At 50.7% G+C, this 13785-nt stretch overlaps 1 protein-coding gene across 1 annotated transcript; it reads left to right on the forward strand.

Annotated features, from left to right (window-relative positions):
* The first annotated feature begins 3001 nt into the window (after positions 1 to 3001).
* SPINK1 (serine peptidase inhibitor Kazal type 1) lies at positions 3002 to 8067 on the forward strand. The gene is made up of 4 exons (XM_072873040.1): positions 3002 to 3056; positions 4548 to 4588; positions 5221 to 5333; positions 7986 to 8067. The coding sequence occupies exons 1-4, from the start codon at positions 3002 to 3004 to the stop codon at positions 8065 to 8067; spliced, it is 291 nt and encodes a 96-aa protein (XP_072729141.1).
* The last annotated feature ends 5718 nt before the right edge of the window (positions 8068 to 13785 follow it).

The following is a 13785-nucleotide window of genomic DNA, read 5'->3' on the forward strand; positions in this document are numbered from 1 at the left end:
AAATTTTTCATTTCCCTGCAATGCAACTTTTTATTCCTTTGCAACACTTTACTATTCAAAAAAATGTAACTTGAAAGTGCTCAGATTTGGCCGAAAGATGACACAGACATTCATCCTGCAGAAGGAGAATCACCTCTTCCTGCTGATCCATCTCGACTCAGACCTGCCAGTTCAGCTTACCTCCTTGCCCACCGCCACTTCCCTGCATTTCTTGTGTGGCATCGCTTTCTCCTCCGAGTGCCTTCCCGAAGTCAGGAGAAGACACCATCAGCAATTGCAGAGGTCTTCTGCCCCACACCATGTGTGGGGGCCGTCACCCAACAAGGCAACCAAGGGAAAGCCATCCCACGCCAGCACCTGCTTTAGGGCCTGCCTGTCCTCTCCATTTCTCCGCGATGGGTGCCGTGCTCAGCAAGTCACACAGCACGGCTGGTGGAGCCGCCTGACTCATTTTTCTCTACTCCTCCAGCTGATGTGTTTGGAGGAACACGCTGCTCTGACAAGGTGACACATCCTGAGAAAGCCCACACTGCTGAAGACATCTCCCTGCTCCTTCTACCAGGAGCACCCAGCGCAATAGCAGTTCACAGCTTTTTCATTCCTCCCCAGTCAAATAAGCCCCAAGCATTTCTGTTTGATTTTCTGAGGGATATAGAATAGGTGTCAATCAGGAGAGAGGAGCCCTGAAATTCCATGTTTTCGAAGGCATCTCATAAACACACAGATGTCAGCAGAGGCGCTAGGAAAGGAAGGGCAATTGCTAATGGAGAAACTGCATTAAAAACCTAGTGTGACTGCTGTTTGGCCGCAGCAGCGTTAGCAGCCTGTGTTGGATTCTTCTTTTGGCAGAAGCAACTGTCCTTGAATCAGTTGGTTTGGCTCAATTCGTTGTGGAATAATTAAGTTCAGTCCATTGTATTGCATGATCTGGAGTTTCTTCAACCTGCTTCAGTAGTAAAGTACTTAATCTCATACAGCTTTGGGAGGGGTTACGAACATGAAATTAAGTCAATGCAAATCTATCAGGAGCCTAAGCAATAAGAGGATGAAGAGAGAAGTGTCCAGGAGGCAGGGGGAGGTCGGCAGCCTGTCTGTGCTTTGATGCCTCTGACTTGTGGAGGAAGGAAAGGAGAAAACCATGGCATTACACACATTTGAAATGTCCCAGGAGCCAACACCGTTCCCATCGGCAGAGCAGCTCTCGTAAACATTAAGGATTTACCCATCAAACTCAAGTTTGGAAGTGTGCCTGGATGTTTCCAAGGAATCTGAGGAAAGATGTTTCTGTTTCTGGACAATCAATACTATCACATTTCCTGGCTACAGCGAGGATCTCTAAACTGAAAAATGTGCAAATGTGTTTTACCAGGAGTGGGCACATCCCAAACAAGGGTAATCAGAGAAACTCTTTTCAGCACTGCTCTATTTACATGTGTTAACAGATTGAAGAAGAAAATCTTTTCCCCAGTTGCCCTGGCGTATAACCGTAAATGCCCTTGCTAAGTCCCCTTCCAGCTTTGGGAAGTGAGACCAAAGCACCTATTGCCACCTATTGGCTTTACTCATGCTGTGAACCTGGCAGGTGTGTTGGAGGAGCAACAGGGGACAGTGTTGGATCGAGATGAACTTCTTTCAGCTATAAAAAATGACCATACCTCTCTCCCTTGCTCCTCAGAGGGTGATAACACCATGTGAATCCTTGTCCCAGGCATGCTAAGGGACTGTTGCTTGCTCACAGAGGTCCACCAACACCCAGTCCAGCTATTCACAGATGGTGAGTGGGTCATACCCAAAGCCAGCTCTACTCTCCAAATTAATAAAATAACAGATGCCATTAAAAGTAGTTATTTCAGCCCCATGCTGCAGATCGCCTCAGGGAGAGCAGAGGGAAGCCCAGACAAGAGCGAGGAAAATCTCCATCACCACCAAAGCAAACTCACAAGGGATGTTTCTGGCAGGGGAAAGCATCCTCCAGAGCCACATTCGGACTGGGGTCTCCCTTGGACAGTGGAGCAGCTGCCGATCGAGCTGAGACTTCTGTCTCACAAACAGCTCCTTGAATTGCTCTTGGCATTGACTTTTGCCTGTTCAGCTAATTAAAAATCTGTCTTTGAGTCATAAGCCCCCATTAGTAATAATTTGCTTTGCACTTCTCCAGTGATTTATGGCTGAGATATCAAAGTGCTTTAGAAACATTAATTAATCCTTCTAATACCCAAGGGACTGATCCACTCTCTGCAATGCACCATTGGTGAAGTAAATGTAGGAAATCCCCAGGGTTTACTCCAAACTGCAGGCAGGGAGAGGGGAAGGGAGCAGCATCCAACCCAACGAGCTCATTTCGGCTGCCTGCCTGCCTGCAGAGAGATGTGCAGTCAAAATAACAGCACTGAATGTGCAGCCACAAGCGAACCCAAGGCAAATCCAAGCTCTCTGCTCTCCGGCAGCAGTTCTTGCTTCTGTCCCCATCTGTCTAGGGTGGGAAGGGGAGCTGCGACACTCCAGCTCTGCTCTGCAGATCATGCCAGGAAAGGGGTGTGTGGACCAAAGCCATCTTCACCCAGAGCCCTGCAAGTGGCAGTGGCAGGGTCATTAATCAAAGCCACACTACTCGTCCTAACACATGTATTTCCCTTGCCGTCCTGCCTGTTTCTCCAGTCTGCTTCTTGTACAAAGTCACTTTTTCCCAGCTTGCAGTGCAGACCCAAGGCTGTCTCCCAAACCTGAGATGCAGCTCCAGTCCTTGCCAGCGATAAGGATCGTTACCTCCATTAGCTTCAGAGCGTGCGCACACCAATGAGCCATTTGCCACCTGGTGTTGTCCCCATACTTTGAATGTTGTCATCACGAGACTGTGGGGTGGAGCTGGCCATGCAGGGTGGTGCCACAGATGGGGAAAGGTATAAAGGTCCCAGCATAGACTGCCAGAGACAGGATCTCTGAAAGCCTGAGAAGTGTCCCATTTCCTCTTTGCTGTCCCCAGTAAAGCATCACCTTGACCATGAAGGCAACTGGTGTTTTCCTGCTCCTCTCCCTGGCGTTCTGCTGCTACCAAGGTAAGTGCAACATTTTGCTTAGGAGCCATTTTCTCTCCTTGCTAAAGGTCCCAGGTCTGCCAGCTGGGAAGGTGAGCCTGGGAACAGGACAGCTGGTGCTGGGACCTTCCTCCGGCCCCGGGCAGGGAAAGCGAGCGATCCCCAGAGAGTGCTGCAATGGCCAACATGCATTAAACCAGTAGTCTGTGAGCAAGCCTAAAGCAAAGGCTTTAAAAGGGTGCCTGGCACCTGCTCCCAAAAATGAATAGACCTGCTGGTCTGATACTCTCCCTTCAGGGCTGGGATTCAGCCTGGAGCTGGTGATTTCTAGGACACTGCAATTCTTTTAGAGTGAATAGGTGCTATTCTGGTTTTTAAAAAGAAGCCCAAGAAGACAGGAAACGCATTTATGCAAGGGAAAATGCAGCTCTCGCAACCAAAGTCAATGTTTAAGGCAACTGTGTTTTCAAAATCCCATATGGTGCAGAGGGATGAGAACATGAGCTGTTGCTGCTCTTCAGGTCCTGCTCACCACGGATTTCTGCTTTCGTGGGTTCATTCAGAACAGGAGGGTGCTTCTGAAACAAGTCCTCCGTCATGCTATTCACTGTGCGGTGGTTGCCATTGCAGAGCTGTCTGAGCACAAAATCTGGACTCATTTCAGATGAACTGAGGACGTAGAGAGCTACGGCTCCTGGGTCTGGACTGGTGCTCAACCAAAGTAAAATCCCTGAAACCCTAAATAGTGTGGCTGTCAGGTCATCAGCACCAAACCATTTCACTCCACAGACCCACTGCTATCGGGTCACACTGGTTGTTAATGTAGGTGTAGCCTAAATCCTCCACGTAGATGACTTCTGGATAAGCAACCCAAGGTCTTCTTCTCAATACTGCCTTTTGCTGAACAAATTCAGGTTGTTTTTCAAAATATACCCACCGTGTGTTCCACCCATGTGATCCCAGCTGTCAGTTCAGGGCCAGCTTCTCCATGGAGAAGCCCACCAAAGTCACAGCTTGCTCCCACCAGCTTTGATGTGAGACCTCAAGGTCCACCCATTTCTCCTTCTAGTAGAGACCTTCAGCAACTTGTCTTTTGACTCTGCTTCCTCATGGTACAAACCCACTGGCACCAGAAAAATCACGCTGGATTTACTCCAGCACTGGTCCAGCATCAGCAGGAGTTTCTCAGTTACCCATGAGCACGTGATAAGAGATAACGAAAGCCACCTTTGCTCCCTGGCAGCTGGCAGAGAATGTCACTAGAAGTGCATCTGGCCTTGACAGGGCCTTGCACCATCACAGCGTTTCTGCCAGGGTAAAGAGGCAGATGCAGCGGGGAGGGACCCGGCTGCAAAATGGGGGAGATCCAAGGGAAGAAATTGTTTGCTGGGAAAAAGGTGTCTGAGTGAAGACATACAGTCCTCAGGCTAAAGCATCTTTAGTAGGTCTCCCTTGAAACCAGCCCAAGTGATGGGTGCTAAGGCATCTTCTCTCTCTCCACCCTTTCTCTAGGAAACGCTGAGATGGATGGAGCTGCTGGCAAAGGAACAGAGGTAGAGCCCCTATTTTTGTGTAGCACAAGGGTGTGCCCAGCTTTGGTGAGACAGCACTAACCCAAACAGTGGGTTAGTTTAGCAGCTCTGGCTAGAGCTGCTAAATACAGTGAAGTACAGCGAGCTGCTGGGTTGGCAGCCCAAAGATGCCAGTGCCTGGGAACCTCCTTCCACCTGTTGTGCCACAGCAAAATCCCAGTGATGGCACTGGTTTCCCACTGCATTTCCCCACAGTCAGTGGAGGAAACCTGTTAATAAAGAGCTGAATATTGCTGTTACCTGCCAAGAAGACCAGAGCTCCCCTACTCTCTAGCTTGCAAGTGTGAGGGCAGGTATCGTTGTGGCATAAAAATAAGAACTGGGAAGAAGGTGATTGAGCATTCAGGAGATTACTCAATATTGTCACTCCTAAGGATGTGCAGGATTGCCAGGTGAAGTTCAGCTGGCCAAGGGACAGCATGGTGACAGGCAGTCCCAGTGTTTCTGAGAGTTCATAGCAGAGCTCTGAGCAAGCTCTGAGCAAGATGGGTTATCAAGATACACAAAATATGCACCTCCCTGTGTATGCAAAGCTCCTGTGGTAAACTGAAAGCTTGTTTAATATTTTCAGCATTACCCTTTTGCGTCTCTAGGCAGCTTGTGGCAACTATGACTTAAGAAAAGGTTGTACAAAGATCTTTGACCCCGTCTGTGGCACGGACAACCTCCTATACAGCAATGAGTGTCTGTTGTGCTTTCAGAACCTGTGAGTATCTGGACCTCCTGCAAGTCTAAATATCATGGAGATGAGGGCTACTACATATGTCTGGGATTTCCTAGAAACAAAGCTGTTTGCATGCAGCTGGGTGGAGTGTGGGCAGTGAGCCCAACACATCTGGCATGAATCTGGCCTCCTGCACAGATGCTGCACCCACTGATCCGAGCATGTGGACTCCATCTGCAAAATAGGTCCGCTGCGTGCGGCTCACAGCACACAAGCTGCACACGGGCAGGGACCGCACGGCCAAAATCTCCTCACACCTGCAGCTGCCGAGCTGCAGCAATTGCTCGGACTGTGCTGGCAGGTGTCCAGGATCTCAGACAAACGGCAAAGTCCTCAAAGTCTGCCCAGATCTAGCATGCAGGCAGAAGAATATTTTTCCAGGTGACCTCAGACGTGTGGTGGCTGAGAAAAAACTATGTTTTTTCACCCTAGCAATTTATAGCTGAGCTCTGCTTTCTGTCTCCTCTGCATATGAAAGGATACAATTTGCTCTGGGTATTTTTAAGCATGAGCCTTATATTTAATCTGTGCTGGTGCCAGATTGCACTGTCTTAGCAGAAGGCCAGGTCCAAATGCTAGCAACGTCTCTGGCAAGACTTGATTCATTTCATCTGGCTTGGGCCCTAGGTAATTTTGAGTATATTTATACATTGGAAGCACTCTGTGTCAGACAAGTGAAGGAATTACTTCCAACTCAATGCTATTAGGTGGTTCAAAAATCTCTGTTGGGAAGATTGAGTCTTATCTGTAGCCAGATGCCCCAGTCTGTGGGGCTAAGGGAGCTTCACCCTTGACTTTACCTGCTGGAGGCACGGATTTTTGGTGATCGGGCTCACACGCCCATCTGCCTTCAGCAGAGACATCTCTTACAGAAGCTCAGATTCCAGCTTTTCTATCCCTGGAGGGATGGGCTTGTGGAGCCAAATTCTTTAGGAGCATTGCCTCCCAGCTAACTCTGCAGTAACAAGGAACAGAGTCCAGATCACCAGGAAAAAGAGCGTGGATAAGAATTGTTGGTCTGTTTGTCCCCTCTTTCCTTCATTAACCAAGGCTGCTGCCCCATATTCTGCTCCTGGCCTGTTCAAATGCTGGTTTTACATTTTAAGGCTGAAGATGATGCAGTCAGGCAGAGACATGCTGAGTGGGATCTCCTGAACAAAGGCACCATGGTTAACGACCTGGCGCAGCATAGCAGGGCCATAATGACCATGCTGGAAGCCAGCAGCCCAGCACCAGCTGTCGGCTGTATTGTGCAACAGATGGGGGTGGGAGGTTCATCAGACACAACATCGTTAGGGCTTTGGCCATGAACCAAGAGCAGGGTAAAGAGAGTGAGGAAGGCTTCAAAGCCAGCTACGCAGGGAGCAAAGTGGCATCGAGGATGCTACATCCCCCTGGTGCAGAGGGCAGCTTCGGGGCGGATGGCAGACCTCAGTGGTCACAAGAAGGAAAGTTTGGGGTACAAAAAAGAAAAAGACTGAGCCGGTGGTGTATCCAGAGCTGACCAGGAGTCAGGGGAGGGAAGGGATGGACGAGAAGCTGGTGCTGGCACCCACCTTGCATTGACAGGCACTGCGTCCCTGGACTTCTTCAAACTCCCATGTGTGCAAGCTCTCAGCAGCTGGAACTGGAAATGTGCTGTTCCTGTGGGTCAAAGCCCTGAGCCTTGCAGCACCCCTGTAACATTCCCAAGCGAAGAAGTTTTGGGGTTAGGAACAACAGCCATTTGGTCTCCTGGTCAGGGCGATCTGGGCCAGGCACCAGGACTTTGAAGCCCAAATGTCTCAGGGGAGAGATAAAAGGAGCGTCCTCATCTATAAAGCTTTGGTCCATGGGGAAAAGTCAGGTAGCTGAGAGGCAGGATGAAGCGTCATTTGCAGTTTTGTGTGTGCAACTGGTCTGACAAGAGCTGGAGGCCTGCAAGGAGTCTCAGAATAACTACAGTGAGAGCATCTGGCGGGTCCCTGTGGCAGTGGTGTCTCACTTGTCGCCTTTGGTCACTTCACTGTGACCAGCATTTTGCAAAATGCTTTTTGCAAAACACAAAACAGTTTGAAAATCATTTTACCAGCATTTCTCTATGCACCTGAAAAATGGGTTTGTCTTTCCAGAGGAGAACATCATGATTCCACGTGAAAATGGAAAAATTCAGAATAATTAGGTCCACTACTGGGCAAAAATAATAATAATTTTTTGCAGGTGCCCTTTTAATATTTTCCTCGCTTTTGCTGCAGAAGCAATCAGGAGGGGAGGCTGGGAGGAGGCCAAAGCCCAAGCGAGACACAATGGCAGGCATTTGTCTGTAAAAACCCACAAAAAAAGTCATAACCTTTATCGTCTGCAGCCAGACAGGCATTAGAGGTGTCTTAGTGCTGTCCTACAGCATAGAGGTGAATTATTCTGCCAGGAGATGTCAGGAAGCGCCAGCTCTTGAGCCTATTGGAATTAATTAACACATGTCCATGGTAACCATGAACTCTGTGTCAAGACTATGTGGCCTTACTTACTGTGAATAACACTTAAATGATGACTTAAGCAGTATTTCCTTTCTTTCTTTCCTTGTCCTCTGAGCCAGGCTCTTCTGTGTATCAGGGACCTGAAGGCATCCTGTAGCATTTTTAACCTCTCTTCCAGGCAAAGAAACACTAACGTGCGCATAAAGAACAGGGGAATGTGCCAAAAGCCCTCTCCACACTCCGACTCCGCTCAAAATTAAAAGGCACAACCAGTCCGGGGAAGATAGCACAAAGCTGTCCCTCACCTATACAAAATCCTAATAAAATGGAAGCATTGCCATGTCTTGCACTGGGATTTCTTACACACACAGCAGACCCCTTTCCCTGACATTTAAAATACCTCCCTGAAAAAATATGGGGTTTTTTGGTAATGTCCATAAAGAGCTGTGAGCAAATTACTGACGGAGCCCCAGGGACAAAGCCAGGACATGCCCAAGGAGAGAGTCAGGCTCTGGCATAACAAGGAGGCTCTTTTTTGCATCAATAAGTTTGTTTTCCTTCCCTAAACTTCCAGTATCCAAGTAATAGGAGATTTTAGCATTCTCATTACCTGCAATTACATTTGTTAAATACAGGGCATTAAAGCTCTCACTCCAGGGCCTTTGCCAGGAGGAGTCGTCCAACAAATCATCTCCCTGCTGACCCGTCTCCAGCCTTGTCCATATGCCAGTGCCCCATCACACCGTCCCTGTGCAGCCAAAGCCACCAGCCTCAGGCTTGCCCTGCAGGTCACAGCTACCCAGTGCCTCGGAAAACCAAAAAGGCTCCATTTTTCCGGGCAAAAATCTTGTTTTCCTCTCGTGGCCTTGGTGAGATTTGCTGCTGGCACCCATGCCCGGGCCGCAGGGCTGCGGGCTGGCGGGAGCGGAGATGCGGCGCCCGGCGCAGCGAGACGCAGAGTGCGGGTCCCTGGATGGAGAAAGGGAGGAGGTTTCGGCACTGGAGGCCGCTGTTGCTCCGCCGGCGCCGGCGCCGGTGCCGATGCCGATGCCGATGCCGATGCCGATGCCGGAGCCGAGCCGCAGCTGGAGCCCGCAGCTGGCGGGAGGCGCGGCCGGGGCCGGCGGGGGAGCGGCGCTGGCCGCTCCGCGGGCGCGCAGCGGGATGTGGGTGCTGCTCGTTCCAGCCCTGCAACGGGGCTGAAAGCCGCTGAGGTGGGGCGGCATGGGCGCTCAGCCTCGCCTCGTCCCTGTCCCTCACCCTCCGGGACCTACGGGCAGGTCTGCAGGGAGCTCATGCTCCGGGCGGGGGGACGCAAGGACATGAGTGGCCCCAGAGGGTCTGCCCGCAAGTCCTGTGCTGAAGGGACCGGTCTGCCTGGCACTGGCACGGCCCTGCCGGCTCTTCCCCAGCGAGCTGGGCACTCCGCTGCCTGTGCCGAAGGACTGTAATGACTCAACCCAAAACAGCCTGGGACAGAGCAGTCAGGGCTGGGGGTTAAAGCACTCGGGGTTCCCCATGAATTATAGCCCTTGAGTCAATGGGTATTTGTATTTTGGGCAAACCAAATGCTTTGTTCTTAGCAAATCCTGAACTTCACTTTGGTTAGAAAGATGTGTTTGAGTTCTCTTTATGTTCCCTGAAGAAGTGGCTGAAACACAAAAAAAATATGCATGATCAAGCTGAGAGAAAGCTCTAGCGCTCGCTTCAAATTTCAAATGCAATCAGATGCAGCTGGGAGGGAGGGCAGCACAGGCTCCTCTTCCCAGATCTGCCAACAAGTCTGTCTGTGGTCGAGGGAGAGATGAAAAACGACTCACTTTGCCCATATGTAAAATTTACGCACTAAAGGTGGTAGCCCCAAATAGGCTTGGGACTGTAAATTGCCTCAACATCTTTGCACAAAGGGGATCCTGGAAGTATGTCTCCTGCAGCTGGGATATTTCTCATTCTGCTGCATCACAAGAAATGGAGCATAGCTTTTACCTGGAGAGGTCTCTGCAAGTGGGGCTGGCAGGAGAGGAGGCTGAGCCTCCTCGTGCCATTCACTCACTGCTCTTGGACTTTGTGGTGTGGCTAAACCCTGCTTAGCTCCAAACTCATCCAAGTTGGTTTCTTCCACCCAGACAACGCTGGAGAGGTTGCGCTGAGGCCAGCTTATGCCAAGGAAAACGTCTTTCCTGCCCATACCATTTCTGGGAAACATCACCAGTATTAGCCAAAAGCATTTCTGCAATGAAGTGAGGTGCTAACCAAGCTTGCAAAACAGCGGGTTGCGTCAGCTGGATGGTTGAGCGCAGGCTGCATCTCCCCAGGCACTGTTCTGATGAGAACTAGTATTCCTGCTAAATCAGTCACATCTGTTCCGCAGCAAGGTCCATATCAGGCTTGAGATTATGGGAAGCAGCAGGTCAAGGGCCACCCTATAAGTACTGCACAGCGGGGACACGAGGCAGAACCAGCGGCAAGTTTCCAGGAGGAAATGGTTCCTGTCCATATTCCAGTTTTGGCTTGAACAAGTGCAAATCTGAGGAAGCTTTAGCAGGTGCAAAGGTGTTTTACTGACCCCTGGGCTGGGTTTAGTTTTATTTGTAGGAGACATCCTCAAAAGCCAGTCTCCTGCCCCCATAAAGATTCTTCCCTGAAGCTGAGGAGGGGAACGCTTCTTCTTAGCTGCTCCTCTGCTATCTGATCACCAGCAGAGCCTGGAGCTGTCCTGCTGGCAGCCAGCAAATTTTCTGAGACACCAGCTTGCTTCTCTGTGTCTCCATGATGCTGTTCCCAGCACTGGTGAGCTGGCAGGGACAGGGGAAAGAGCAGAAGGGAGAGCGACGGGAGGAAGGGTAACAGCTTCAGTTCTTCTTTTCTTTGTCTGTCTAAATAGCTGCAGCCTTTCAGGCCACCTTCTAAGGGCAGCGCTTCTGGCAGTGGGTGTTTGGGAGAGCTCTGAACGCATTTTAAATGATGCAACTGTGGAAAAACAGGACTCACCAAAACACAGGAAGGGCTCAGCATCCGCCTCCCTCCTCCTTCCCTTCCGGCTGCTCCCAGAGGGCTCAGCCAGGGCAGGGGCAAAGGCCAAGGGGCTCAGAGGCACACAGTGGGCAAGGAGGACCCCAAAGGATGGTACAAACACGGGGGGCTCAGCATTTACCGCCTGGGGAAGTGAGGGCATGGAGCAACGTGATGCCTGCCCCACCGCCGCACTGCTCAGAAGTGTTTGAATGACAAAGGGGGAAACACTGAGAATAACTGCGCCGGTTGCAGCAGCCGGGGCTCCGCAGAGAGCAAGATACCCAGCCCCATGCCAGCTCCCACCCTGCCTGCCCTGGGGAGCACCAGCACATCTACGGGAGGAGCAGGCGGCTTGCAGCTGGCAATGCTTCCCCTCCTCTCCCTCCTCCTGCCATCTGGGGGACATCTCTCCTTCACTCCTTTGCCAGGATTTGCTGTTCAGGTGGAAGCTTTTCAAAGCGGGGTTGCATCCTGCTCAGTGCCTCCAAAGCAGCCCTGGGTACTGCCAAGCCTTAGGAATGTCACAAGAGTGATGAAAACCAGACAGCTGAGGACAGATGGCCCAGGAGAGCATTTTCTGATCAGAAAAGCATGTTTCTTTAAAATTGAGACTTTTCTGCCAGTAAAAATTCTGGTAAAATTCAGCCAGGGAAGCCCTTCCCCCTCCGCCTCCTGGAACACTTTACTGAAGCTCCTGTCTGGGAGGGAATATCTATTTCCATCGCTGGTGGCATTTGACTTTATAATGTCATGATAGCAAACTGCAAAGTCAGGATTAGAACTGGACAGAGGGACTTTAGTGACACGCAAGGCCACAGCTGAGAAGCAGCTCTGGATTTTTGGTAGTTTCAAAATGTTCCTGTGTTCAGACCTATTTGGAAGGGGCAGCCTTTGCCCGCTGCAGCCTTCCCCAGCCTTTCTCCTCTAAGGCAGCTTCTATTTTAGCCACATTTTCAACATCAGAGTCATTTTTCTAGTCTGGAAATAAGCAGAGCCTTCCTTGGATTTGCTGCAGCTGCCCAAGGGCACTTTCCATGGGGTGTGTTCAGTTCCAGGAGACTTGTTTTGGGTGGAGCTCCATTAAACCCAGTTTGCCCACTTGGCAAAGAGAGCTTCTCTTTGCAGACACGCCCTGGGAACCCACCTGCTGCTGGTGAAAGGTTCTGTGTGTGCTACAATGCTGCCACATGCCACCGCCTGGATCTGACCTTTTGCAAAGGGTGCAGACAGCGGTGTGCAGAGCAGAGGTCCGGAGCCTGCTCTCCTTTACGGGTCAGGTCTGCACACCAGACCTACATAACCACTTCAGCTGCTGCCATTGTGACAACCTCAACAAGAGATGTCAGGAGTGCCAGCAAATGCAAACAGTTTTACCGTGGAGAGACAGTTGCCTGGCGCAGCGCAGCAACACCACTATGTTATAGGGTTACGCTGCCAAGCTTGAGGCCAGAGAAGGAAATACCAATGGGTACCACACGAGTAGGAAATGATAGTGTTAACTCTCTGCAAAGCAAAAGTCTTACTGAAATGGAAGGATGCTTTTAAACTGCAAATTTCCTTTCATCTAAACCACAGCTCAGGCTACCTAGGGGAATAGCTGTCCTTGGCACGTGTATGGGAATGAGCTGGAAGTGGCTCTGTACCGATACAGACAGAATGTCCATAGGGCTTAGTGGGGCTGTAGCAGGATCATTGCTAAATAAGAGAGTGGATACTTCTCATTGGCGGGCTGAAAGCACCACGACAACCACAGACACAGAGCAAACAGCCACAACTAGAGCTGCAAATTTGAATCAGGATCTCAGCTTTTGCTTTCTAATGTCTCTGAGCTGTTACAGACAAGTCCAATGACAGTAATAGTTTGTATTTCTCTCTATCAAAAGGCAGTAAGCTTCCAGGAATCGGGAGCATCCAAAGTGCTCTGCAGCCAGGGCAGACAGCAAGGCAACCCTGCCAATGTTTCTACACTAGTTTTCTGGCCTTCATCCTGCATCAGGCACACTCCACTTACAGCAAGGGACAGGAGGCGCTGGAAGTGCCAGCTCTGCACGGTGCCAGTGCATGAAGCTGGATTCCTCATGCTCTGTACAGTGCCAGTGCATGAAGCTGGATTCCTCGTGCTCTGCACACTGTCGGAGACCTCGCAGCGCTGCAGTTGGCATTTGCACTGCGGATAGATTCGATGCTAAGAAGTTCTACTTCCTTCCAGCTAAGCAGCACAACTCCTGGAAAGCTCCCAGGCAGAGGTCCTGTCCTTCACCTACAATAACCTGTTGTTGTAGCACGGCTCAGCAGGGCTGGATTGCAGGCTCTTTCCAAAAACTTAAGTGCTTTACTAGTTGTGAAAGGATACCACAAATAGAAAAAACACGTGTGCAGTTTAAACCCCAACAGGGGCTGCTGGTCTCTGGGAGAAGGTCAGGTCCTTCCCAGTATACCCCAGCATGAAAGCATCTGATGATCCTCCCCCACACCCACTTCCTGGGGTTTTGGGAAGCTCTCCATCGCTGGCAGATGGTGCTAATGTGGCTTGAAGCCACAAAGACATTAGGTCAGTGCAAGTGTCCAGCTTGCAGGTGGCATCCCTCTCGGGGACCAAGATCTGATGCATTAATCAGAGACCCCCTATCAGCCCTTTTTCCTGAAGTCAGCATCCGTACAGGGGAAGGGAAAGAGCAGCCTTCCCTATACACCCTATAGCATGCTCTGGGGCATTGGTGGGGCTCTGGGTGTGTTCCCCACCAATGCCTTCACAGGTGCAGATGGTGTTTAAGTGCAGCGGTAGGATGCCAAGTCCTGAAAGCAAAAGCCACCCAAGACACCTCAAGTGGGGCCCATTGGGGGCTGAAACACGGTGGGGAAGGAGCTGAGGAGCTGAGGCAGGACTGAAGTAGCAGGCAGGGCATGGCTGGGGCACAGGAAGGCATCCTGCAGCCCTTGCACCAATGGCCGCATGCTGGCTC

This window comes from Ciconia boyciana, chromosome 9 (genome assembly GCF_034638445.1).
Source record: "Ciconia boyciana chromosome 9, ASM3463844v1, whole genome shotgun sequence".
NCBI lineage: Eukaryota > Metazoa > Chordata > Aves > Ciconiiformes > Ciconiidae > Ciconia > Ciconia boyciana.

Excerpts from the sequence above, each read along its gene's own strand:
- SPINK1 (XM_072873040.1), top strand. The coding sequence starts at position 3,002 with ATGAAGGCAACTGGTGTTTTCCTGCTCCTCTCCCTGGCGTTCTGCTGC. Across the intron at positions 4,589-5,220 it reads CTGCTGGCAAAGGAACAGAG|GCAGCTTGTGGCAACTATGA; the intron begins GTAGAGCCCCTA and ends TTGCGTCTCTAG. Across the intron at positions 5,334-7,985 it reads CTGTTGTGCTTTCAGAACCT|GCAAAGAAACACTAACGTGC; the intron begins GTGAGTATCTGG and ends CCTCTCTTCCAG.